Consider the following 27,978-nt stretch of genomic DNA (forward strand, 5'->3'; position numbering starts at 1 on the left):
GAACCTTTGTTGTCTCTATTTCTCTCGAAATTAGCAATTTTATAAGGGTTAGTCCCTTAATTTAGGTAGTATATGAAGTTTTACTAAATTAATTTATAAAGAAAATTGAACGATGCTCATGTACCATGAAAGATAGTTTAGCATACATTAATATAAATGTAGAATGTGGCTAGAATTTTAAAACAACACTAAAGATTATAGGCTTCAGTATATAAAACATTTACCAAAATTCAATATTTTAAAACAACACTAAAGATTATAGGCTTCGGTATATAAAACATTTACCAAAATTCAAAAATTCAAAAATTTACACATAGATTTTGAGAAAATTTCAAAAAATATGACAATATTGTTTTCATGCATAATTGCATCATGCACTAACATATGATGATGTTGAAAGAGGTTTGGAGCCTTTGTTGTTTCCGTTTTTCAAGAAAATAGCGATTTTGTAGTGGCTATTCCACTGATTTAGATAGTATTATGAAATTTTACTAATTAATTGATAAAAAATTAGAACGATTCTCATATACCATAAAAACAGGTTTAACATAATTTAAAACAAATTTAGAATGTCGTTAGAAAATTTAGAACAACAATAAAAAGTATAAGTTTCAGTATATAGAGCGTTTAACGTAAAACTCAATATTTTCGTAGGGGCTAACATATAAATTTTGAGAAAAATTCAAAAAATATAACAATTGCTTTAATGCATAGTTGCCTCATGTCCTAATATATGATGATGGTCAAAGAGGTTTGGAACCTTTGTTGTCTCTATTTCTATAGAGAATATCGATTTTATAATTGTTAGTTCACTAATTTAGGGAGTATATGAAGTTTTACTAAATTAATTTATAAAAAAATTGAACGATGTTCATGTACCATGAAAGAGATTTTAGCATACATTAATACAAATGTAGAATATGGTTAGAAATTTTAAAACAACACTAAAGATTATAGGCTTCAGTATATAAAGCATTTACCAAAATTCAAAATTTTTGTATGGGTTAGCACATAGATTTTGAGAAAATTTCAAAAAATATGACAATATTGTTTTAATGCATAGTTGCATCTTGTACTAACATATGATGATGTTGAAAGAGGTTTGGAGCATTTGTTGTTTCCATTTTTCAAGAAAATAGCGATTTTATAGTGGTTATTTCACCGATTTAGGGAGTATTATGAAATTTAACTAATTAATTGATAAAAAATTAGAACGATTCCCATATACCATAAAAAAAGAGTTTTTTTTTTTTTTTTGAACACAAACTTACTTTCATTCATACTTAATCTTCTTCAATACAATAGATAGAGGGAATGAAACATCCTCTTTGACACCAAGCATAACTTACAAAACATAAATAAGCTAAGCAAGATAGGTCTTCAATCGAAGATGACAGCGGATTCGAGACGATGCTCAAATGTGTCGGGGGAGCCTTCACGACAAAGTCGTATAGCTGGTAAATAGTCACATAATGTGACGTTGAGGTCCAGTCCTCATCTACGAGAAACACCAAGGTGGTCTCGATTGCATCTTCAGGTCCCGTGGAGACCGCTCCGCAAGATGACAAACCGATGAGGAAACTGAAACAAACACTTGGACGCAAGACCAAGGAAACACCTCTTTCCATAGAAAGAGGGTAAGGTAGTAACAATTTCTCTTCAAAAGAAGAGGATGGCCGAACAAGAACCGAGTCCGATGAACGCACCAGTAAATTTATCCCAAAGGATAGATATGATCGTGTGATACAAAGAGGAGAGATCCCTATGAACCCACCTGAGATCTCTGATGAAAAATCCCAATCTCTCCAAACCATACAAATCTGACTCGTATCTTCAATCCTGGAGTTGGGTTTTAAGAAGCTTCTGCTTGAATTGGCAGGTTTGGTAGATCTAATGGGCCAAGCCCATTCATAATTGAAGAGCAGCCCACTACACCAAAGATGCACGAAGCTTGGCTGTTCGACGGTGCCGTAGGAGAGGTCACCGGAGATACGTCGGAGAAAAACAGTGCAGCCGTTGAAGAAGATCCACGCAAAAGGAGAGGACACCACTTTAGGAGACGCGTAGAGTGAAAAATCGCCGCAGAAATTAAGTTCTAGTCTAGTGGAGCTTTGAGATCTGGTGCCTGAGAGTTGGTGAGGAGCAAAACATACTGTGAAAATAGGCTCAGTCCTTACCAGAGACGGAAGGGGAGAGCTCGTCATGTAAAACCAATGCTCCAGGGGCGGATGAGAGTACGGGATAAAGTCGACCTCGAGACTCGTCAGAAAGCTATCAGGGGGAGGTTCGTCGGGAACTGTTCCTAAGAACCGTAACACAGCAGTGGCGAGAGAATCCTCTCGACTCGTCGCTGGAGAAGAAGCCTTCTGGGGAGAAAGGACCGCCGGTAGATCTGAGACGAAGAGTCCTCGGCTTCGTCATTTAGTCTGTTGGGGTCTCTCTCCTTCGATAGCCCGATGGATACCACACAGTAACAAAAGATGGAGAAAGCGAGATACAGCCATAAGAGTGAGAGAGATTAACGTCGTCGGAGATAGAGCCCCGCGCCGGCGAGAAACCTCTTCGCCGGCGCCGGAGAAAGTAGATCTGGGTTGTGCCTCGAAGATCGTGTCTGGGAGAAAATAAATGAATAGCGTATTCACCCTCTACTTTCCTGCTATTTCCATAAAAAAAAGAGTTTAACATACATTAATAATAATTTAGAATATCGTTTGAAAATTTAGAACAACAATAAAAAGTATAAGTTTCAGTATATAGAGCGTTTAAAGTAAAACTCAATATTTTCGTATGGGTTAACTCATAGATTTTGAGATAAATTCAAAAAATATAACAATATTGCTTTAATGCATAGTTATCTCCTGTACTAATATACGATGATGGTCAAAGAGCTTTGGAACTTTTGTTGTCTTCATTTCTCTAGAGAATAGCGATTTTATAATGGTTAGTCCACTAATTTAGAGAGTATATGAAGTTTTATTAGATTCATTTATAAAAAAAAATGAACAATGTCATGTACCATGAAAAAGAGCTTAGCATGCATTAATACAAATGTAGAATGTGGTTTGAAATTTTATAACAACACAAAAGATTATAGGATTCAGTATATAAAGCATTTACCAAAATTCAATATTTTTGTAGGGGGGGTTAGCACATAGATTTTGAAAAAAATTCAAAAAATATGAAAATATTGTTTTAATCCATAGTTGCATCCTGCACTAATATATGATGATGTTGAAAGAGGTTTGGAGCCTCTGTTGTCTCCGCTTTTCAAAAAAAATACGATTTTGTAGTGGTTATTCCACCGATTTAGATAATATTATGAAGTTTTACTAATTAATTGATAAAAAAAATTAGAACGATTCCCATATACCATAAAAAGAGTTTAACATAAATTAAAACAAAGTTAGAATGTCGTTAGAACATTTAGAACAACAATTAAAATATAAGTTTCAGTATATTGAACGTTTAACTTAAAACTCAATATTTTCGTATGGGTTAACACATAGATTTTGAGATAAATTCAAAAAATATAACAATATTGCTTTAATGCATAGTTATCTCATGTACTAATATACGATAATGGTCAAAGAGTTTTGGAACCTTTGTTGTCTTCATTTCTCTAGATAATAGCGATTTTATAATGGTTAGTCCACTAATTTAGAGAGTATATGAAGTTTTATTAGATTCATTTATAAAAAAAATTGAACAATGTCATGTACCATGAAAAAGAGCTTAGCATACATTAATACAAATGTAGAATGTGGTTTGAAATTTTATAATAACACAAAAGATTATAGGATTCAGTATATAAATCATTTACCAAAATTCAATATTTTTGTAGGGTTAGCACATAGATTTTGGAAACATTTCATAGTTGCATCATGCACTAACATATGATGATGTTGAAAGAGGTTTGGAGCCTTTGTTATCTCCATTTTTCAAGAAAATAGCGATTTTATAGTGGTTATTCTACCGATTTATGAAGTATTATGAAGTTTTACTAAATTAATTGAATAGATTTATCAAACAACATTTTCTATAAAGCATATATATATTCTTGAAAGATGTTCGATGAGGACATCAATTCATCATCAGAAAAGGAGAAAGAAATCAGGAGAAAACCAATGGAGAACATGAAGCTTAGAAGAGCTAAAGAAGCCGATCAGGACATATGTGCAATCAAAACGCCATATCTTACAAACCAGGTGGAATTTATTCATGAGACCGGTTTTGTTGGACTCTACACTCAACAAGAGCACGCAGCGAATTGGTTTCATATAAAAAGGATAAAAGGTTTAGAAGATATGCCATTTTCAAGTCAGGGGTGACCCGACTTGCCTTATTTGGATGATCAGTGGTTTAATCAGTTGCAAACCAAACATTGGCGACCAGGAGATTTATCTATGCAATCAGGAGACACATCCAAGGGTTCATAAGAGTCAGGCACGTTCTTAACATGCACCAGAATGCACCAGATTACATGGAATCAAAGGGGACAATACTTACCATTTTTGGATACTTTCACATTTAGAGGAATAGAGCACCAAGACCAACCTATCAAAGCTACAACGTTTTCTATATATTAATAACTCATCAGGAAGTCTACAGCGGCACCAGCACCCTCCAGAATACTCAAAATCAACCAAGACCGGAATTGCCATTTTTGGAGTCAAAAGCCATTAATTCCCAACAGCTCTTTTCTCACCAGGATGCACCAGATTACATGGAATCAAAGGAGACAAAACTTACCATTTTTGGATGCTTTCACATTTGGAGGAATAGAGCACCAAGACCAACCTATCAAAGCTACAACGTTTTCTAGATATTAATAACTCATCAGGAAGTCTACAGCGGCACCAGCACCCACCAGAATACTCAGAATCAACCAAGACCGGAATTACCATTTTTGGAGTCAAAAGCCATTAATTCCAACAGCTCTTTTCTCACCAGGATGCACCAGATTACATGGAATCAAAGGAGACAATACTTACCATTTTTGGATGCTTTCACATTTGGAGGAATAGAGCACCAAGACCAACCTATCAAAGCTACAACGTTTTCTAGATATTAATAACTCATCAGGAAGTCTACAGCGGCACCAGCACCCACCAGAATACTCAGAATCAACCAAGACCGGAATTGCCATTTTTGGAGTCAAAAGCCACTAATTCCCAACAGCTCTTTTCTCACCAGGCATGGAATGATTTCGACCATTATTTCAGCAATCAGGATGTTCCTAAGAAGCTTTCCTACAGTCTAAAACCGTCCAGATACAAAGCCATCATTCCAGCCCTTGAATCAAGCCATTGGAACCCCAAAACCCTCCAACAGCTAATTTTCTTTATGTTTGATTTTCTTTCGATTTTCCTAGACTTAGATTAATGTTTCTGAGCATATATAAGCTCCCTTAGGCGTGCTGTAATATTCACATTTCAATCTCTAAGAAATATACAAAGTTTATTCTGCTTTTCTCAAAGAAAGTCTTTGATTAAAATTCTGTCTTTAGAATACTTTGAGTGATTCATTGTTTTCTGTTGATCCTGTCTTGGGGTTTGTTTGTGTGATTCAAGCATCTTCAATCAGCCCACAGATTGAGAGACTCAATCAGCCCACCAGATTGAGAGAGTCAATCATTTTTACCACCATCTCTACTTTCAGTCCATCTTCCACACAAGCTTTCTTGATCTCTTTGATCTCCATTTGAGGACAGGTTCATGGAGTGATTTTGTGCCTACATCATCTTTGGTATCAGAGCCAGGTTATATTAATGTTAGTGATTTAGCTGGCGTCAGAAAACAAAAAATATTGTAGTTTTGATATGAATAAAGTTGGGTAGCTTTTGGACAAAATTTTATATTAGAATCGTGGAAATGTGGTGGTAACTGGTAAGGAATCTCATCCTTCACGTCAGGTTTCAAAAGTGATCCCTTCTGCTTTGTTATTAGAATAGAGGATAAGTTCAAAATTGCATTTGTCGAATCTCAAAGCAAACGTAAGCACCTTATCTAATTTTTATTCCATTTAGGAATATACAATAGTTCATAATCAGACCGACTTTTCTAATATCATAAGATTCCAAATTTACTCTTTAATTTCCTTCCACACCATCATCATCATCGAAATTACAAGACAAGCATATCATATTGATACGTGATAATTCATTTTCTACCCTTTTTTTTTTTTTTTTTTTTTTTGAATTATACACAGTTTCCCCAAAGGCTTCCCAGGCCCAAGGGACTAATCTGTGTCGCTGCGGCCCGAATGTTAAATTTCGCAGTGGCCGGGAATCGAACCCAGGTGGCGGTACTTACAGCTGTGAACCCTTTACCACCAGAGCTAGATGCCCCGGTTAACATTCATAAATCACGGCAAGCCCTGGTCTACCCTTTTTTTACTTCAGTTATTATCATTTCTTTTCGTTCATAAATTCAGTTAATGTACAGCATAAGAAAATCGAAATAAAACTACATAAATGAGATTCTACTGGAACAAGAGATTGTAAGCAGGAAGATCTTGAATCCGATGAATATCGTCCAAAGAAAGCTCTCTCTCTAGCTGATTCCTAGTCGCCTGTAATACTTCCTGATATACACACAAAACCATATTAACCTATATATAGACACAAGTATCGATCTTCAAGAATTAGAGAAAGACATACATTGAATTCCATGTAAGAAGCGTGCATCGCGAGCCATTGAGCATCCATCATTGCGAAAGCTATACAATATAGTACATCGAATGCATTCTCGTCTTCTGTAAAAATTTGGTGGATATTTTTGATTATTTAAAAATTATCTATCATACGCTAATTTTTTTAGAAATCAATTTGTATTAAGTATATACTTTATTTACCTTCTAATAGTTTGAGAAAATTCATTCCTGGAATACATTTCGGCTTTGCTGCACAATAACAAAACAATAACGTAAAAGTTTTGTAGTAATTTGGTAAATAAAATGTTAACTAATCAAGAAACATACGAGCGTTTTGTAAATCGAGCATTTGGATAAGCATGAAGGAGATGTTGATTCCGGCCACAGCAAAAGGGTACTCCCACTGTGCTCGGTCGCCTCTTTGTTTCAATAATAGCCTCCGGAAACAAACCTTCATCATTTTTCATTTATAAAAAAAAACACATTCTCATTTACATATTCATGTAATAGCTATATATGAACATGTTTTTTGAGCAATTACCGGATAAACTCTTGCAGAAAATAGCAAATTCTCTAGACCAATAAATCCACAACCCCTGAAAAACAAAATGTTAGTTAACCCTTAAGATGTTTACACTTTTTTTGTATACACCTGAATCTTACCTGAAATCGGTAGATGGATTGGGACCTTGCCATCCCATTTCTTTCCATTGTTCTGTTACTAAACCTGTGAGATTAACATTCGGAAATGCGACATTCCACAATGCTTTAAGTGATTCCTGCCGCCGTTAATCACACAAAATGTTTATAGCATGATCAGCATCCCTTTAATTACCATTAAACATCATAAGAATAAACTAAATTCACCTACCTGATGGTCAGGACATGTCTCGTCAAAAGGTACAAGCAAACGATCTTGCAGCCTTTGAAGTCTTTCCTCCTATGATTGATTACAAATATTTGATGTCTTAATCTTATATATATGGAGAGGTATAACTTGGTAACTATGCTAACCTGAAGAGGAGACAAAGTGTAGTCGATTGACTTGTCTTGACGTCTACTGGAGCGTGTGAAAAGCCCTCCTATCCATGATCTTGTTGCAACCGTAGCCATAGGAATAACCACCGGCTCACTGAAACATTTATATACATATGAGCTGATAGGTATAAGTAATCATTACATATAAGCTGATAGGTATAAGTAATCATTACACATTACTTCATTAAATAAGATATTTAAGAGTTGGTTCTTAGGTTCTTTTAGTTAAAAGTTAGAAGACGGTTTTTTATATTCCGCTAAGAACTACACCCTAAGAACCTCCCATTAATCATGCTCTAAGTAATAAACTAATCGCTCACACATATATTATTTTTTTGGTCTAACACATATATATGTTTCTATATATATTCATATAATTAAATGTGTTTCATAATACCCTGTGATCTCTAGCAATATACTACTCACTAAAACACATATATTTAGCCAAATGAGCTATTACGTGAGTGGAACTACTTGACCACTGCCATCTCGGCTCTTCTTTTCTTTTTTCTCGCCTTTCCCACGCTTCATCCTCCTCTACCTGCACACATTTTCAAACACATACTTGCATTTTACATTAGCAGTACACTTACTTTTTTAAAAAAAACTTGGAAGGATCAGAAACGTTTGACTGAGCTTAATTACTTATAAGTTACAACCAAAGTGACACTCGTTTACGTAAAATGAAGAGTAAATAAACGATTGGAATAAACAAGAACAGTGTAAAATGCAAGATTGAAAATAACAATATGATATTAACAAAGAGATGAATACTTTGCGAAGACACAAAACAAGATGGAAAATATTGCCTATGCTTCCTGAAGGTATTTATTCATTCATGTTCTATTATCAAATATTCTCAAATATCATCATCAGTTACATTTTCACTTAGTCAAGATTTTGATATAATTGGATACAAAAGGTGTCTAACTAACACAATAACGCAATCAAAGGGGTTTTCATTGCATTACCTTTTATGAAACGATTGGAAACTTGACAATGCAAAACATCATTTGCAAACAATGATAACCAAATCAAATTTAACCATCTTTTGAACAAAATTATTATGATTGATCAAAAAATCGAAGAGAGGAAAAAGTTAATTCTTGATAGACATGTGAACAAGACAATGGAGGAGGAGATGGTCTAGACACGGTGACAGCCAATGAGGAAGAGGAAAGAGAAGAAGTAAATAGAAGAGAAAGAAAAAGGAAATAGAGGCAAAAACGGAATTATTCATTGGAATTATGCAACTTTTAGAAATTGCAAGAGATGTATTTTTGTCTCCTTTTTTTGTTTCATCTCTCCAATCTCCACATTCACCGTTAAGTTGCCGCCTTTTTCTCTCTTTCACCAGATTATTGTTAGATACATTTGGACCGTCCAGATCATTTACACTTGAGCTATCAACGGTGATCAAATCAGTTAAGTTAATCACAGTATTTAATCAAGCCCATCCCAGGCCCAACAAGCAAGGGATAGATTATCACTCAGAAGAAGATTAGTGATCTGATTGGTCCGGAGAAAAGCTTTTTAGCCACGTGTAACTAACCCAATACTACCTTATCTCTCGTCTCCTCCTCCTCAAATCGAACAACGTCGAAGATACTGAACTCTACTAGCACCTCCAGCTCCGTACAAGAATGGCTCTTCAGGCTGCTTACTCGCTTCTTCCTTCTACTACTGCTTCAATCCACAAAGAGGTATCATGTTTTCACAATTACCATTTCGATAAAGTGAAGAATCGTCTCAAAAACTTCACGCCAATGCCATGGTTGATTCTGCAGGGTAGATTCAGTGCTTCTCTAAAGGAGACGAATTTAACTAGTTTTTCATTTTCCAACAATCTTAGATCCGACAAGATCTCCATCAAGGTAAAAATCAATCACCTTTATGCAAGTTCAATTCTCTCAAAAACAGAGTAAAACTAAACTCTGTTTTCCTCTGTTCTGTTCCAGAAGCAGAGGAGACAAAACCCACAGTTTTCCACAGGCATTCGTGCACAGACCGTTACAGCAACGCCGCCGGCGAACGAAGCCTCGCCGGAGCAAAAGAAGACTCAGAGAAAAGGCACCGCAGTGATCACCGGAGCTTCGTCTGGTTTAGGTTTAGCCACGGCGAAGGCTTTGGCAGACACAGGGAAATGGCACGTGATCATGGCGTGCAGGAACTTTCTCAAGGCCGAGAAAGCAGCGAAATCTGTAGGAATGTCTAAGGAAGACTACACGGTGATGCATCTCGATCTCGCTTCGCTAGAAAGCGTGAAGCAGTTCGTCGATAACTACCGGAGAACAGAACGTCCGCTAGATGTTCTTGTCTGTAACGCTGCTGTTTACCAACCAACTGCTAAAGAACCTTCCTTTACAGCCGAAGGGTTTGAGCTAAGCGTTGGAACCAACCATCTCGGTCATTTTCTTCTCTCGAGGTTGCTTCTTGATGACCTGAAAAAATCGGATTATCCATCAAAACGTATGATCATCGTAGGATCTATAACAGGTAAATAATTAAAAAAAAAAAAAAAAAAAAAAAAAGGTAAATAATAATAGACACAACGAAATATTTTCTAGTTTCAGTCAATAAATGTTTTTTTTTATGTTCTTGTAGGGAATACAAACACTTTGGCTGGGAACGTGCCGCCCAAGGCAAACCTTGGAGACCTAAGAGGCTTAGCATCGGGGCTGAACGGGCAGAACAGTTCGATGATAGATGGAGGAGAGTATGATGGAGCCAAAGCTTACAAAGACAGCAAAGTGTGCAATATGCTGACGATGCAGGAGCTTCACAGGCGTTACCACGAGGAAACTGGAGTCACGTTTGCTTCTCTATACCCTGGTTGCATCGCTACAACTGGGTTGTTCAGAGAACACATACCTCTGTTTAGGCTTTTGTTCCCGCCTTTTCAGAAGTATATCACCAAAGGTTATGTATCTGAAGAGGAAGCTGGGAAAAGACTAGCACAGGTCAGTCTTTATAAACCGAGTTGAGCATATATATCTGTAGACAGATTCTTGATTTGGTACTGAGGTTGTGTGACACATGTGTAATGTGATTGGGTTTAGGTTGTGAGTGATCCGAGTCTGGGGAAGTCAGGGGTGTATTGGAGCTGGAACAATAACTCGTCTTCGTTTGAGAATCAGTTGTCTAAAGAAGCAAGTGATGCAGAGAAGGCAAAGAAACTTTGGGAGGTTAGCGAGAAGCTTGTTGGTTTGGCTTGATGCAAACAATATCTTAGATTACAGACTTCTGTGACATGTACCACAAACTCATAAGATTACAGATTTAATAATCATTGTGAATGGACTTTCTAAAGTTTTAAGGTTTGTCAATAAAATTGGAGGGGTAACAAAGACTATTTGATCTGATCAAGCCATTGATTTTAGTCACAAGGAAGACAAAGTTTGTAAGTGCATATAGTATACTAATCAACATCAATACACTAACTTGCCAAGCAAGCAACCAAAGAATAGTTTACAATCACACAAGAGGTTAATTATCTTACTAATATCTGATATCTTGCATATTTACATTGTTTTATCCATTCACCCATGTGCATTTTGATCATATAGACTAGGATTTAGCCATGTTTAGGTTGCATTTTGCATACATGAGTCTTTATCAGGTATTGGAGTACCACATGGAGTTCTTGGAGGCATTTGGGTGCATTTGGAGCTCAAAAGAAATGTTTAAAGCGATCAACGGACGAGCAGCGCACCAGAGCGACCTCACCGGAGCGACGCCGTGAAGTCGCTGTGACACACATCCCGTAGCAATCCAGCCAGAGCGACATGGAGAGGTCGCTCGCGTTTCTATCGTGAGACACCCCTTCTCAGAGCGACTTGCCAGAGCGACGTTCCGAGGTCGCTCGCTTTTCCATGGCGAGACGACACAAAACGAAGCCCGGAGCGACCTCTCAGAGCGACTTGTTGGAGCGACACACCAAGGTCGCTCGCGTCCTCTCGTCCGGAGACACCAAAGTCGAGCATCCTGGAGCGACCCCTCAGAGCGACCTACCAAGGTCGCTCCCAGCCAGAGCGACCAGCTCAAGTCGCTCGCGTTTTGACGGGGCGAGACACGAAGAAGCGTCAGGAGCGACCTCCTGGGAGCGACTATGCTAGGTCGCTCCGCGTGTTTGATTGGACGATTTTTATGTTATTTCAGGGGCCTTTTGGTCATTTGTTTTATTGTTTTTAGTTTGCAAAAACATAAGTTAAGTACTCTGGACAGCCACCAGGCAGATTATCTTTGATCTAGGGAGAAATACACAAAAACTCTCTTGAGAAGTTCATCTCTTGGATTTTGATTGTTATGTTCTTGTGTTATTGTTGATTTCTTATAGATTTCTCTACATGATTAATCTGAAATCCAATATGGGTTTAAGAGGAATCATAGAGATTAGTGAGTAATCACCTTTTGAATTCATGGGTTAGGGAGATTAAGGGTGATTAGGTTAGTTCTAGGATGTTTTAGTGTAGATCATTCTTGTTCCTTGTTAGTAGAGTATTCTAAATGCATCTTCTGAGTTGGCCACTCAAAAGTTGATCAATAGGCATTTCCCACTCGAAAGGTGTTTGATGAAATGCCTGAGGCAACTCTCCTAAGCTTTTAGTATACTTTGCCAAAGACATTTGTTGTTAAAGATGCTAAGATAGCTAATAGACTTGTTAGTAATGATTTCTTTCATATTATTCAACCAAAGACATTTGATGTTTGAGATATGTTTGCAAATGAGCATTCATCTAGACATAGAGCTTGCTTAGAATTGTGTCTAGGCCTAAGGTTGATAGTTTGATTGATCATTTGCCATCCTTAGTTCGATACTTGATCACCCAAGGTCTAATCCCTATGCCCATGAGTTCTCTTTTCCCTTAGTCAAGAAAGTATCATTCTGTTATTGCTTTCTAGTTTTAGTCATAGCTTAAAACCCATCTAAATCATTGGTTGCACTTAGATTAAGTGAGTACTTGCATTCTCAGTGCTTTGATATCCCTCAGAACTGGTTCGATAATCACTATACTACAACATTTGTCTTAGGAGCCTTGAAAACTCCTAACATCAAATTGGCGCCGTTGCCAAATTCTGAGTAGATTTGAACATTGAGATTTAGTCACTTACTTGAGACTAAGTCATTTTTATTTTCTTTTGTTACTGATTCTTCTTCTTCACCTACCTTTAACTTTCAGGTGTATGAACTTGAGGAGCAGGGGTCCATCAAACCTAGTTCCAATAGTGGCAGACATCAGAGCTTTCGAGAGGGAGTGTGCTAGAGCTAGAAGAGAAGAAGAACAACAAGCCCACTTGCAAAGATTGGATATTGATATGGCAGATCCACCGCAAGGGGCAGAACACCAACTGCGGGCAGCTCGACCCATTGGTACTTATGACCGGCCCAACATTCTTGGTCATAGACTAGGAATCCGAGCACCGGCTGTGGCAGCCAACAACTTTGAGGTCAAGTCAGGACTCCTCAACGTGATCGAGAACAACAAATATCATGGCTTGGCTTTAGAGGACCCATTCGATCACTTGGACAGGTTCGACAGCTACTGTGGGTTGTCAAAAACCAATGGTGTGTCAGAGGATGCCTTAAAGCTGAAGTTATTCCCTTTCTCTTTGGGAGATAAGGCACGTCAGTGGGAGAAGTCTCTACCCAGCGACTCTATCAGTACTTGGGATGAGTTTAAGAGAGCATTCTTGGAGAAATTCTTCTCATCCTCAAGAACTGCTAAGCTGAGAAATGAGATCTCCAGTTTCCAACAGAAGAACTTGGAAGGCTTCAGTGAAGCCTGGGAGAGATTCAAGGGCTACCAAGCTCAATGCCCACACCATGGTTTCTCTAAGGAGAGCTTACTGAGCACATTCTACCGTGGTGCTCTTCCTAAGTACAGGGCCAGACTGGATACAGCTAGCAATGGGTTCTTCTTGGGGATAACTGAGGAAGATGCAGAGGAGCTGGTTGACAACATGGTAAAGAGTGATGCAGTCTACAGTGGAGACCACAACAAATGATAAGCAGACAAGGAAGGAGTTGAAAGCCCTACAGGATAAGATAGACATCCTCCTTGCTGATAAAGCCACACAAGAGCAGCTGCACTTTGTTGGTAACCCAAGTCAAGAGACACCACCTGTTGTCCATGAGGTTGAGGGTTTGGAAGGTCAGGAAGAGCTGTGTTTCATCAACAACAATGGTAGCTGGTACAAAAAAGAGCCCAACTTTCAGTACAACAATTACCAACAGAAATCCTACCCCAACAACCAACAGAGTGGTTATCCGCCTCGAAACAACCAGCAAGGCAGCTATCAACCTCATCAAAGCCCGGTTCCTCTGCTCCTCAAGAGAGCAGCACTGACACCATGCTGAAACAAATCTTGGAGTCTCAGACTAGAAGTGAGAAGCATGTTGGTTATGAGTTGAAGAACCTTTATCCCAAGATTGATGGGAGCTACAATGAGCTCAACAACAAGTTCTCACATCTTGCTTCTATAGTCAAGAATTTAGAGAATCAGTTTGCTTCCATGAACACTCACCAGACTCGCCAGCAAGGATCTCTACCTGGAAAATCTGACCAAAACCCCAAGGAGGCCAAAGCTATCACCCTTAGGAGTGGTAAGCAGTTACCTCCTACAACCCTCACCAGGGATGCTGAGCAACTAGATGAAGAGGTGGCCATCAACTTAGATGATGAAGTGGTGATTGTTGATGAGAAAATCAATGATGAAATCTTGGAGAAGATTGTGGAAGCCAAGGGTAAAGGAAAGGTTGGGGAAGCGAAGAAAACAGTGAAAGATGGTGAAGTTCTTGCTCCAGCAAGTGAGAATTCTTTTGTTCCTCCTCCCTATGAACCCAAACTACCATTCCCTGGTAGATTCAAGAGGCAGCTGCTAGAGAAGTACAAGGCTTTGTTTGACAAGCAAATGAGTGAAGCTCAGGTTGCAATGCCCATCATCGATGCTTTCATGTTGATTCCTCAATACAACAAGTTCCTGAAAGATGTTGTAGCTGCAAAGAAGAAGGAAATGGAAAGCATGATGATTCTTACCCATGAGTGCAGTGCCATCATCCAAAGGCTTGATGTTCCAGAGAAGTTAGAGGATCCAGGATGCTTCACACTACCTTGTGCTCTTGGACCTATGGTATTTGAGAAATGTCTCTGCGATTTGGGAGCTAGTGTCAGCGTGATGCCTTTGTCTGTTGCAAAGAAGCTTGGATTCACTCAGTACAAGAAGTGTAAACTCTCTCTGGTGTTAGCTGATCGTTCAGTGAAGTACCCTGTGGGCATCTTAGAGGACCTACCTGTGAAGATTGGAAGGTATGAGATACCTACAGATTTTGTGGTGCTTGAGATGGGTGAGGAGGCTCAAGACCCATTGATTCTTGGAAGGCCATTCTTAGCTACAGCAGGAGCAATTGTTAAGGTGAAAGAGGGCACGATTGATCTCCATTTGGGTAAAGGGCATGTTCTCCACTTTGACATCAAGGAGAAAATGAAGAAACCAACTGTGTTCGGGCAAGCCTTCTACATTGAAGAGATGGGCACTCTTGCTGATGAGCACCTTGAAGAGTTACCACCTGAGGACGACGAGGAGGGAGCATCTCCCTCTACTCATTCCCCATAGAAGGTAACCCACTACTTTCCCTTGTATATACCATTTCGTTTTTGCATATTAGTTTTCTCTTTTTGGGTATCTCTCTCTCCTTGACAACACAGAGACTGTGTCATTTAAGTTTGGGGGAGGTACCAAGTATTTGATCACGTTTGCTTTGATGATTTTGAGTCTCATGCATTGCATTATACATATATATTTGCATAAAAAAAAATTCATTTAGTTTGCATCATTGGCATTTCTAGGAGAGTCTAGAGCATATAGGTTGCATTTACTTGCATTGGGAGCAATGATTTGAAATGCCTTGTAAAGAACATTACTTTGCACCTGAATAGCTTATGCACCTCTCAAAAACACTTGTATGCTTCGAGCCTTGAAGACTCTTCCTGAAACTTGTTGATTGCTGAAACTCAGTCTTTGAAGCCAACTACAACCTTATTTGAACTGAACGAACTTAATGCTTCTTGCTCATGGTCCCTTGTGTACTGAGTCATGGCTATACACACTTGAGTTGTCACATCCTTTATGCCAATCTTATTTTGACAAACTCTAGTGGTAGACCACTCCCAAAACCTTTCCCTTCTTTTAAGCTTTCATTGTTTGATGAGTGAGGCCTTCTTCGGAAAGTCTTACATGTGCATAATGTTGAGAGTATCGGGAACGACAATGCTTGATCTTCATTCTTGCTAGATTGGGCACTCTATTGTCTAGCTATAGGTGGGGGGGGGGGTGAGAGTTGTGATTATGATTTGGGAGCAATGAAAAAGGAAAAGAAATGACTCTTTGTGTTTAAGTGAATTGTCTTACTGGGATAAGTAGAAAAACTTCTAGCTCAAGTTATGAAAAGTCTTGGCCCCATTTAAAATAAAATAAAAATAAAAAAAAATTTAAAAAAAAAACATAAAATATGAAAAGAAAAGAAAAAGAAAGAAAAAGGGGGCTAGCAAAGTTGTTAGGAGCTAAGTAATGTTTTGAGGTTGTGAAAAATCCCTTGTAGATTTCAAAGGGAAGGAGTTAATGTTCTTAGGATCTTTTGGTGAGAGATGTGAGTTGGGTTTGACATTTGAGAATGATTGTGTAATTGTATGTTTGGGAAAAGGGTAGAACAATGGAGATTGAGCATTGTATGCATGAGTTGGTCCTTTTCTTAGATATATTATGTGCAATGTCAAGGCTACTTGTTTCGAGAGTAAACCACCGTAAAAAATTTATGTTTCGAACCTTTTGAATCACTTGAATAAAAGTCTTCCCTTACCCAAATGACTTGGACCGACTGACCATTTGCAAGAATTCACTAGATGTTTTGTGCTTAATGAATGTGAGAGTTGGTTGATTTGAATGTGTGGATGCTTGATGATGAGTGTAGGGACAAAAGCAGATGAGATAGGCCTAGAGAAGCTAGAGTGTAATAAGAGAGTGTGCTAATCGTGTTTGCTAGTTGTGTTTCTTTTGACTATGAGCTCCCACCTTCGAACCTCTCTCCCTATGAGTTCTAGAAAGTTCACTTGTGGACAAGTAAAGAACAAGTTTGGGGGAGTTGATATCTTGCATATTTACATTGTTTTATCCATTCACCCATGTGCATTTTGATCATAGACTAGGATTTAGCCATGTTTAGGTTGCATTTTGCATACATGAGTCTTTATCAGGTATTGGAGTACCACATGGAGTTCTTGGAGGCATTTGGTGCATTTGGAGCTCAAAAGAAGTGTTTAAAGCGATCAACGGACGAGCAGCGCACCAGAGCGACCTCACCGGAGCGACGCCGTGAAGTCGCTGTGACACACATCCCGTAGCGATCCAACCAGAGCGACATGGAGAGGTCGCTCGCGTTTCTATTGTGAGACACCCCTTCTCAGAGAGACTTGCCAGAGCGACGCTCCGAGGTCGCTCGCTTTTCCATGGCGAGACGACACAAAACGAAGCCCGGAGCGACCTCTCAGAGCGACCCACTGAGGTCGCTCCCGAAGTCCGTAGCGACTTGTTGGAGCGACACACCAAGGTCGCTCGCGTCCTCTCGTCCGGAGACACCAAAGTCGAGCATCCTGGAGCGACCCCTCAGAGCGACCTACCAAGGTCGCTCCCAGCCAGAGCGACCAGCTCAAGTCGCTCGCGTTTTGACGGGGCGAGACACGAAGAAGCGTCGGGAGCGACCTCCTGGGAGCGAGTATGCTAGGTCGCTCCGTGTGTTTGATTGGACGATTTTTATGTTATTTCAGGGGCCTTTTGGTCATTTGTTTTATTGTTTTTAGTTTGGAAAAACCTAAGTTAAGTACTCTGGGCAGCCACCAGGCAGATTATCTTTGATCTAGGGAGAAATACACAAAAACTCTCTTGAGAAGTTCATCTCTTGGATTTTGATTGTTATGTTCTTGTGTTATTGTTGATTTCTTATCGATTTCTCTACATGATTAATCTGAAATCCAATATGGGTTTAAGAGGAATCATGGAGATTAGTGAGTAATCACCTTTTGAATTCATGGGTTAGGGAGATTAAGGGTGATTAGGTTAGTTGTAGGATGTTTTAGTGTAGATCATTCTTGTTCCTTGCTAGTAGAGTATTCTTAATGCATCTTCTGAGTTGGCCACTCAAAAGTTGATCAATAGGCATTTCTCACCCGAAAGGTGTTTGATGAAATACCTGAGACAACTCTCCTAAACTTTTAGTATACTTTGCCAAAGACATTTGTTGTTAAAGATGCTAAGATAGCTAATAGACTTGTTAGTAATGATTGCTTTCATATTATTCAACCAAAGACATTTGATGTTTGAGATATGTTAGCAAATGAGCATTCATCTAGACATAGAGCTTGCTTAGAATTGTGTCTAGGCTTAAGGTTGATAGTTTGATTGATCATTTGCCATCCTTAGTTCGATACTTGATCACCCAAGGTCTAATCCCTATGCCCATGAGTTCTCTTTTCCCTTAGTCAAGAAAGTATCATTCTGTTATTGCTTTCTAGTTTTAGTCATAGCTTAAAACCCATCTAAATCATTGGTTGCACTTAGATTAAGTGAGTACTTGCATTCTCAGTGCTTTGATATCCCTCAGAACTGGTTCGACGATCACTATACTACAACATTTGTCTTAGGAGCCTTGAAAACTCCTAACATCAATATCTAAATAAATGTAGTATTAATTTAAAGACCAACAAAATCAGCTATTGTCATGCACTTACAGAATTAATAACAAATTTAACATAAACTATTTATATATATGATGCAATCTTTCACTAAAACATATATATATGTATATATTTTATAAAAATTAGAAACAATCATAATATGTAAATATTGTAGAAATCTCTTTATATATGATGCAGTCTTCACTAATTTTATTTTTTTCATTAATTATGAAGATCTTCAATTATGTTTATCAAAACATAGTTAATGTATAAACTACTATTGAGACTATTTTGGATAATATTACAATAGACATGAATTTGTTTTTTTTTCAAGAAACGTTTTTTTTTCTTTTAGAATATTTTATTATAACTAATTCATGTTTAATGGTTGATTATATAAAAATTATATAAAATAAATTTAATTAAGAGTAACAACGTATTAACCAGTCTAAATTTTATCAAACTTCGTTGCGAAAAATCAACTCACAAATAATAATATTATATAGGGATACAGTACTTGTAAATTGGGTAAAACTAACATACAAATATATTTAAAATATCATATGAGTTATCTCTATAATGGTCATCCATATCTAATATTATGTCAAATCTTATGAAAATCTTTTTTGGATTACATTCTATACTAGGTGTGCGGGCATAACAAAATTCAAAATATGGAATAAATAGTGTATAGTTTTAGAAGTAACGGATTTTACATCATAATACCACCGTCTTTGGGAGAAAGCATCAGCCATGGAGAAAAGCTGGTACTCAATATTTGACATGGACGAGAGAGAACAAAGTAACTTCAGTATCAAGAGGCAGTTATTGTGTGTATGTATAATTGCAACGTCCCAAAATAATTTGTGTGTTTAAGAAGATACTTTCATTCAAAATATGGAATAAATATTGTATAGTTTTATAAGTAACAGATTTTTTATTCATTAATTAGAATTGTATTGTATATGTGTTGTAATTCTTTATTTTAGGTGAATAATATTTTTTTTCCATAAATAATATCGAAAAATTTATGCAGACATCTTAAGAGAAAATATAATAAAATTCAAAATATTATCCATAAATAATATAAATTATGAAGTACAATTCTCGATAAAGAAAACAAAATCCATTAGAAACCTGCAAAAAATTTCTTAAATTTTGTAAGCAATTGGACGGGTTAACATTATTTGATAGATTTATTAATTTCAAAATTTTATTGAACAGAAAATAATATTAAATTGACATACCGTCATCGAAATAGTCGGAAAACTGGATGGTAATCAAATACAATCGGTCTCCTAACTCATCACTATCCATCTGGCAAATACAGAAAATAAATAATTGTAACAGTTTATATATTTAAAAATTTTTATTTGAAAAAAAGTAGATTAAAATTACGTACACTGACTAAGGAATCTGAAAAACTTGTTTGTAGACAACATTCAATGTTTTTGTCTGCGGCTTCCCTTCTTTACCAGTTATTAGGATTTTTAATCCAGATCTCGACTTAACTCTTGAAAGTGCAACGTAGAGCTGACCATGAGAGAACACTGTCCTTGGCAGAAACAAACCAACACTTTCCGGTGTTTGACCTTGACTTTTGTTGATGGTCATCGCGAAAGCCAATGTAACTGGAAACTGTCTTCGACGCATTCTGAAGGAAAACTTTGTGTCAGGTGGTGTGACAAACATTCTAGGGATCCAAACCTTGTCTCCATCAATATTGTTTCCGGTTATAATTCTACCTTCTATCACATGAGGCAGTAACTGAGTAACAATTAGCCTAGTACCATTACATAAGCCATCTGCAACATCCATGTTACGAAGACGCATGATAGGAGCACCAACCTTGAGCTTCAAACAATGTCTAGGCAGTCCAGCCACTTTAACACTGTTAAAAAACTCTGCAGGATATACTACATTTTCTTCTATGTCAACATCGGATGGGATAATACTGTCAGAGCTAAGGTAAACCTTCTCTTCACCTGAGAGCATATGTAAATCTTTTTCTTTAGTGACATGTAAAAAGTTAGTGGAACATAAGAGTAAATGATAAAACATGTTACCAGGCAACTGCTGTAATCATTTATTTTATCCACTTCATCATTTGTGGGAGTAAGAATGGCTCGATGTCTATACAAATCCTTATCTGTTGAGGTTTGAAAAGCTTGTCCATAAACCTCTTTTGCCATAGTCTCAATAGGATCTTCTCCACTATTTTTTATCAGCAAATCAGAAGGGATGTCAATCTCAACTTGACCGTTGTTAGGCAAATTTATTTTTCCATCTCCAATATCCAAAATCCAGTTTGAGAAGGATTGAAGCTCTTTTGCTGCATCATCAGTAAGACCAGCGAGCAATCTCATGTTTTTTGTTAGCTTCAAAACTTTGCAATGCTCCCAAAGATATGACGAATTCAGAGCCGCCAAAACAGTCTCTGCTCTACCACCTCCAGGTATAACCGGTAAAATCTGTCTGAAATCTCCACCGAAAACAACAACTTTAGCCCCAAAAAATTTGTCTTCAGAAGATGTTATAATATTATGTACGCATAGTGCGATCTAACTCTATGGTCACTCAAAACACTGGTTTTATTAAAAGTTTAACCAAAAGATTAACTTCTCGTTGACTTCACCCTCATGCACGCTATCTCCTGGCCAAAACAGGGGATCTTTTGGTCGAATGAGAAACCAGTCTACGAAGCAACCGTGGAATCCCAAAACCCATGCAAGCCAAATACATGTAAAAGCCCAAAACCCATGCACAGAACTCCAACACATTTATACAATGTGATAACGAACAGAGAGAATGATTACTTGACCCTCACGCACGCTTTCTAGAATCTCTTGCCAGACGAGTCCTATGAAGAAGAGCAGTGTCTCCGTGAAGATGTAATCATTGAGCTCAGGAGCTATACCAGTTTTTTCAGATAGGGGAGGAACTTGGGGTAGATTCAAGAAAAAACTACTTGGCCGTCAATAAGCCGCAAGAACACAGCCAAACACTGCGAAGGTTTAAAACAGAGACATATCTATCAGCTTCCCTAAAGCAGCAAACCAAAGAACAAGAAGAAGACGACTACCAAGATTTCATCATTGACACTGACACCGTATTATTAATTATTATATGTTTTTAGTGTAACAGAACCTTAAAGAAAGACTGAAACTTTCAAAACAATCCTCCATCTAAGTAAAATCCAGTCACAAAATTTTGACTTCGGTTTTGAGATCGTTGACTCTCAGTCTCAGAGCCAAATCAATTTTTACATTTTGCAAGTGTACTTCTAACAGAAGCCACACCCACTTTCAAAAGATGATATCATGTCCAAATAAAATAACGAATAACACAGAAAGCCAATCTTGTTTAGTGAGGAACAAATAAATGTTTAAATTTTTTTAAAAAAATCCAAAATCAAAAGTACTTTGACCAAATTCAAGAAATGATAATAAGAATACGGAAGTCAGACAAAGCCATAACAATAGGAAATAAAGCTTTTTAAAAAGCCGAGAGATCACTCGCCCTTGACTTTCTTCTGAGAATGTTTCTTGTTGACAGAGTGTTGATCCTCAAGGCTATTGTCTTGATCTTCTTGGCTTTTTCTTTTAGACAAAGGAGTTCCGAAAAAACCACCAGAACCAGAGGAAATATCATCTGAGGACTGCAACATTAGGACCTGCAAGAGAAAGAGTTCATCTCAATATTATGCTAATGTAACTATCAAATCTAAGCAATTATAATCAGTGTAATACCGGTTTAGGAGGCAAAGCAGTAAATTCCTCAATCATTTCACGGTCATCAGTAGCCAATCGAACGACATACTGAGAGCTCTTTCCTTTGACGTTATCAGCATCAACTGAAATCTCAAAAAGGACTCTCTTGCCAAAAAGGTCGCTAACTGCTTCAGGTAAGAACTCGGGATCTTCATTCTACAATTACATAGAGATAGGTTAAACAAAAGAATTTATTGGGTAAATTATTGGACACTATTGATTTTCCAAAAGTACCTCATCATAGAGTTCAGCGGCAAAATGACGCACAATCAGTTGAGCATTGGTATCAAATAAAAGAAAGTTTGCCTCACCGAAATCGTCTTTAACATGGGCAATTAATTTGAACCCGAAACCACAAGAATAAAATGTCAATCATATATACATTACTATATTTCAATGTCACAAAGGCATTCAAAAATATTTAATGTTAACTCTTCCTCTTGATCAAAGAATACAATACCTGGATATGACCTCAATGTGTTCTTTATCACATGTATTGCAGAAGAACAAGGGACGGTTATCAGCATCAACATTGGTTGTTGGCATTACTTTTTTGTTCTGGTATTTGCCTTAGATATTGCCAGCCACGTTCAGCATCTATGCTTTCAATAGTGCCCCGAGTGACAAAATTCCCAACCTTACAAACAATGAAAATATGTTAAAGTCATTGATAACAAATGGAATAAAATCATGTGGAAAGAATTATAAGATGAAGGGTTTAGTGTATATACCAGAGTACTATCAATGATCTCTCTTATGGTTAGCCTCTCATTAAGAACAAAAAACCTAGCACGAACAGATGTAGCAGTACCAACAGACCATTGGCTACTATCGTTGTTTGTAAGAGCAAGTGAATCATTAGGGAGACTGCACAATCAATTAAGCCATAATATCAAAACGTTTTAGTATGTCGTGAAGTTACTGAACATAAAATCAGATCTAGCTGTGGAAAGTTGTCACACTGGAGACGTACCTTGCTTTGAACTCCTCGATAAAATCCAGTGTTGGGTTGAGCAAAATATGGGTTGAATTATACCCGCTAGATATGGAGTAAGCACCTACAATATTTTGATCTTATTAACATGTTATGCGATTAATAATTTTAGACAAATATATGTGTCATTATATACCTTTCCACTCTTTAATAGAACAGAACCTGATAACACAAATAATCATTGTGGACATGTTTATCATACTGTAATTGTATACTTGTTTAGCATAACAGCCCCAAAGAGTACACATCATCTTCACATTACTGTATAATATAAACTTACGTTAATAGATAGAATACACAAGTTCAGCTAGCAAATTAAAGGAAAAGACAAAGTATTTAAACTTACTTTTGGTCACGTAACTCAATCAAGAGCCTCAAATTGTCTTTTCCTTTAATCACTTTGTTTTCAAGAGATCCGAAGTTAACTATTTGGCCAATAACATCTACATAACAAAGGTCACAAAAATAAAGCACAAGTTAAATCCGAAAATATAAAGTACACCGAAAAAATATGGGTTTATAAATTGACTCACCAACCAAACGACTGTTATCAAGCTTTCCACCAACAATATCATTGTAATCCGCAAAATACTTCTCCGGAACTTCACTCGGAAATTCATCAGCTGTTCCAACAAAAGTTGTTGGAAAGAAGCCAATTTTTTACGGATGCGCGATTGTCCGATAATCACTTTTAGCATCGTACAATTTGAATAATTGGACGACCTTCGCATCGCCCTCGGTTAGTTTCCTTTCAAATTGTTTGATGAGCTGTTCACCAACTGAAGCATGAATTTTTGTCCCCTACACGAAGATGAGATAAAGTTATATGAGTTGGATTGAGAACAAAAGACTAAAGACGATTATGAGTTGTAAAAAATGTAGTAATCTACTTACTTCTTTATCCACGAAAACCATTTCGATGGTGTTTCCGGAATCTTTGTTGTAATTTCTCCACAAGCGAAGAATCCTAACCTCAATACGCCATGTATCTTTACACGGTTTTAATTGCCTGATAAAAGACACTCGGTTTTTGGGAGCTTGAACCATTGTCATACTGTTTTAAAAAATTTGATATCTTCACAACACTGTATTGTATTGTATGTAAGACATTGGGAGTATCTTTATATATAGTCGACTTTTCATAATAAATGACGTTTGAATATTTATTTTCCGCAATAAATATTGAAATAGATTAAAGAAAGATATTAACTCTACATTGTCATAAGCTGGTTTGCATTTAATATATAAGAACTTGCGCAACTAATACATATTTAAAATAAGGTAAGTCATTAAAAACGAATTAACAATTTAGAAAGATTTAAAAGTCGAATTAATGTGATACTAACTTGCGCAAGAAATGCTTATTCTCAATAAGGCAACTTTATATTGTCGACCTTTCAAAAATAAATGATGTTTTTATATTTATTTTTCACAATAAATATTGAAATAGATTAAAGAAAGTTATCCCCCTATTAACTATTTCACCGGGGATTTTATATTGTAATAAGGTAAGTCATTACAAACAAATTAAGAATTTAGAAACATTAAGGTAAATTGGCATTTAAAATTTCAATAAATGTGATAATAAGTTGGGCAAGAAATGTTTAAAATAAATAAGGTAACTTACATTTAAACTATTCATAAGTTACTTTGCAACTTGCGCAAGTAATACAAAAATCCCCTTGTAATTTTAAATAAATTAATTTATTTATTACAGAAATATGTTCTTCTTTTCAAAATCGATAATAGGTTTGGGCTTTTCTAAATAGGCTATGAAATCTATATTTTATACTAAATCCTACATATACATTAGCTCAAGAAAACTGAACGCTTCAAATTGGTCTAACAACTATCTGGAAAAGTCATTGGTATATCCCCAGCTTCAAACAACTACATATTTGATATGAACCATTTCTCAATCAATCTTTTGCAAAAGAAAGAATATACCTCCAAGAGTGCTGCTCTGAAACTGGATAACACTATACTGGAATATATTCAGCTACAGACCACCACGTATTTCTTTCTCAAACATTTCCATTTGTATATTTTCCCTGCTCTCATTTAAGTTTCAATACATGTCAAATCAGAAAACGGCATGTGCAATAGGAAAAGAGCTGAAGAAAAAAAATGATGATATAGCTCACCTTCCCAAAGAACATATAGGTTGCGTAGCTTGAGAATCCAAGATTTTAATGATTTTGAGTAAAACTGTTGTTTTCTCGATGCTCCCTGTTATGAAATTGTACTATGTGCCCTCCTTAAATTGTAGCCTCCACCAGAAAGTAAGAGAGAGATTAGGAACATGGGGACAGAATCAAGTTTAAAAGCGGAACCATAAAAGACTAACCTTATAACTTGAAGTCCTAGACCAACTGAGGCATCTTGTATATCATTGATAGCATGCGAACACACTAACCTTAAATTTCTATCTGCATACTCCAGGGGTCAAGAAAAGCGAGTCAGCATCAACAGAAGTTACAGAACATATAATATTAAGACATAAAGAACAAAAGAGGAGACGGGAAGACCAGTCAAACCTTCTGAAGAAGTAGAAACATCCACGAGTAACACACACAATATCTCTTGGCTACTCCTGAGCAACACTACTTCACTGCATTTACAGAGTACTGTCAGGTGTAAAAGAAGACACTATCTGACTGCAACATCCGAGTTCTTCTCTAGTAATATCACCATCATACCACAATCTAAAGAGAGAGATTTTCTTCAAACAAAAAAAAAGTAGAGAGTAGTGTGGAAGTTTAGGACTCTGGATTTTAGGGATCAAAATAACATATATTTTGCTCCTTATAAACTCATTAGTGGCTCGATCTGCAACATATCAAAATAACATCTGAGGTCAAATTGATTCCCACCGCAAGCAAACATGAAGAGAGCATTTCAGCCAAAATCAAGCATCAAATTTTGCAAGTGTTCCCGAGACAACATTTGATTCATCCACAATCAAGCAAAATAAATCGGCCGACACGATTTTCACAAAACGTACCATATCATTGCGTCATTCCGATTCGTAACCCTAGCCCTCACCGGAATCACCAATCGGTACTCGAGGAAGCAGTTCTCGGAACAGTGAGCGAAGATCGGTCCACCGGAATGAAAGAACTATCTGTCAGTTCTCGAGGAAGCAGTACTCTATAAAGCTCGGTCCACCGGTTCTCGAGGAAGCAGTTCTCCGATTTCTCTGATTTCGATCGACCTTCATTCACTGTTCCGAGAACTGATATTACCGATCCACCTGTCGAACTCCTCTGGTTCTGCTCGGCCTTCGATTCACCATATCAATTTAATCCCCAATCCCAACTTTTGGTTCTTCTAATCGACAAAAGAGAAAAGCATAGTGTTTTGTCTTTATTCTCAAGTGTTTAGAAACCTAAATTAAGTAGTTCTAGGTTAACTCTTTCCCGCTGATTTAAAAAAAAAAAAAAAAAAAATTATCAAAAATCAACCAATAGGATTAAGAGAAATTTTCTGAGAAGCTCTATACCATTGCCACCTATTGAGAAGTCACTAAATCTTTTAATATATAGGGGGATATTCATACTAGAAGATTTTTTTCTTTTTTTTTCTTTCTTTGATTACATTCTACATCTTATATATTAAAACAGAAGTCATGACCTTTTTCATGTGTGATATTTTAAAATGAACATTCTCCTAGAATAGTATTTACATTATTTTGTATTTGCATAACCTAATCCTAACAATATATTTAATTCCTCTTTTTCCAGCAAGATTAAACAAAACAATTATTTTGATTTATCAGTTAGTGTTTAGATTCTTTACGTGAGGGATCGAGTGCTCCGACGTTCTTGGACAATTAATCAGCCCACTACCAGCATAGCATAGCTATTAACCTTTCTTCATAAAATTGCAGTCTCTACAGTTATTATTGAACTCTAAACCTAACGTAAAACAAACTATAACATGAAATTATCAAACTAATTTGAGCTTATTCTGTTCTGATTATTTAGCTAGGCTGTTACATAAAAAATTCCTGGTCTAACGTTGATGATAAATAAGATTCATAATCAACAATATATAGTAACTTAAAAGAAGAAGTTTAACTTTTGTTTCTTTTAAATAGTTGAATCATGTGTTATGATTTCAAACAATACAGAGTAAGTCACTTATAATATACTTTAGACACTAACACAATGCAACCATTAAAACAGAATTCATAACCTTTTACATTCCTAATTTTTTTTATTTGATCTATCATTTAAATAAGATGTTTAAAAAAGATCCATCATTTAAATTTTTTAATTCATGTATTTTTGTATTTGTTTTACATCATTAATGATATATATTGCAAATAGGGGTGTTCAACCCGGTAAAAGCAAACCAACAAAAACTGAACCAAACCGAAATAGAGAAAGTGATTTGGATTTGATAATACCGAATATACTGAATGAATGTTATTCTTAAGAAGCCGTGGCATATGAAAATGTTTGGTATATAAACCGATCAAACCGAATAAACCAATCAATTAAAATATAGTAATATAATTAAATGTAAATTATATAATTTAATTAATAACATATGCATAATTTATTTTATTGATATAATCTTCATATAATATGTTGATTTTACTAATTTAATGTTTTTTAAATTAAAAAAAAATTCATTTTTATCAAATTAAACAAAATATAATTTTACTTTTCATTGAAAAAGATGTATCCTAATATTTAGCTATTTAATTTATAAGCAATTTCAATTTCATTATCTGACTTCTTACCTTTTATATACCTTTCCTATTACTATCTACCTTTTATTACTTTCTTAT

The 27,978-nt window shown here is 36.5% G+C and overlaps 2 protein-coding genes, 1 long non-coding RNA gene and 1 other non-coding gene across 13 annotated transcripts; 1 reads left to right on the forward strand and 3 right to left on the reverse strand.

The window, feature by feature from the left end:
* Positions 1-6,398: 6,398 nt before the first annotated feature.
* LOC125591568 (ELMO domain-containing protein A-like) lies at positions 6,399-8,962 on the reverse strand. Its single transcript, XM_048765989.1, has 10 exons — positions 8,661-8,962; positions 8,150-8,230; positions 7,666-7,783; positions 7,523-7,591; positions 7,315-7,430; positions 7,193-7,247; positions 6,979-7,102; positions 6,853-6,900; positions 6,659-6,753; positions 6,399-6,582 (listed from the first exon to the last, which is right to left on the reverse strand). The coding sequence occupies exons 2-10, from the start codon at positions 8,218-8,220 to the stop codon at positions 6,481-6,483; spliced, it is 798 nt and encodes a 265-aa protein (XP_048621946.1). The 5' UTR covers positions 8,221-8,230; positions 8,661-8,962; the 3' UTR covers positions 6,399-6,480.
* A 206-nt stretch (positions 8,963-9,168) lies between these two features.
* On the forward strand, positions 9,169-11,041 carry LOC106400717 (protochlorophyllide reductase C, chloroplastic). Of its 2 annotated transcripts, none has more exons than XM_048765988.1 (5): positions 9,169-9,392; positions 9,477-9,563; positions 9,651-10,185; positions 10,294-10,649; positions 10,749-11,041. In XM_048765988.1, exons 1-5 carry the CDS (start codon positions 9,333-9,335, stop codon positions 10,902-10,904), a joined length of 1,194 nt encoding a protein of 397 aa, XP_048621945.1. In that variant the 5' UTR covers positions 9,169-9,332; the 3' UTR covers positions 10,905-11,041. The 2 variants fall into 2 exon arrangements, with proteins under 2 accessions (XP_048621945.1, XP_013696545.2); XM_013841091.3 differs by having other exon boundaries at positions 9,170-9,392; positions 9,648-10,185.
* Positions 11,042-13,413: 2,372 nt separating this feature from the next.
* LOC125592053 lies at positions 13,414-13,520 on the reverse strand. Its single transcript, XR_007327903.1, has one exon. It is a non-coding gene; the product is annotated as a small nucleolar RNA R71 (small nucleolar RNA).
* Positions 13,521-21,737: 8,217 nt separating this feature from the next.
* LOC125591569 lies at positions 21,738-26,552 on the reverse strand. Of its 9 annotated transcripts, XR_007327628.1 has the most exons (16): positions 26,185-26,550; positions 25,880-26,009; positions 25,718-25,791; positions 25,528-25,609; positions 25,325-25,450; positions 25,128-25,231; positions 24,075-24,189; positions 23,714-23,981; positions 23,527-23,623; positions 23,317-23,441; positions 23,160-23,244; positions 22,918-23,053; positions 22,647-22,823; positions 22,421-22,506; positions 22,166-22,342; positions 21,738-22,089 (listed from the first exon to the last, which is right to left on the reverse strand). It is a non-coding gene; the product is annotated as an uncharacterized LOC125591569 (long non-coding RNA). The 9 variants fall into 9 exon arrangements; XR_007327630.1 differs by having other exon boundaries at positions 25,325-25,437; positions 25,718-26,009; positions 26,185-26,551; XR_007327623.1 differs by having other exon boundaries at positions 25,718-26,009; positions 26,185-26,551.
* Between the last annotated feature and the right edge of the window lie 1,426 nt (positions 26,553-27,978).

Source organism: Brassica napus, chromosome C8, assembly GCF_020379485.1.
Source record: "Brassica napus cultivar Da-Ae chromosome C8, Da-Ae, whole genome shotgun sequence".
NCBI lineage: Eukaryota > Viridiplantae > Streptophyta > Magnoliopsida > Brassicales > Brassicaceae > Brassica > Brassica napus.

Coding starts and splice junctions, on each gene's coding strand:
- LOC125591568 (XM_048765989.1), bottom strand. CDS start 8,220: ATGAAGCGTGGGAAAGGCGAGAAAAAAGAAAAGAAGAGCCGAGATGGC. Junction 7,592..7,665: donor ACACTTTGTCTCCTCTTCAG/GTTAGCATAGTT, acceptor AATCAATCATAG/GAGGAAAGACTTCAAAGGCT. Junction 6,901..6,978: donor GCTCGATTTACAAAACGCTC/GTATGTTTCTTG, acceptor GTTATTGTGCAG/CAAAGCCGAAATGTATTCCA.
- LOC106400717 (XM_013841091.3), top strand. CDS start 9,333: ATGGCTCTTCAGGCTGCTTACTCGCTTCTTCCTTCTACTACTGCTTCA. Junction 9,564..9,647: donor CCGACAAGATCTCCATCAAG/GTAAAAATCAAT, acceptor GTTCTGTTCCAG/AAGCAGAGGAGACAAAACCC. Junction 10,650..10,748: donor CTGGGAAAAGACTAGCACAG/GTCAGTCTTTAT, acceptor GATTGGGTTTAG/GTTGTGAGTGATCCGAGTCT.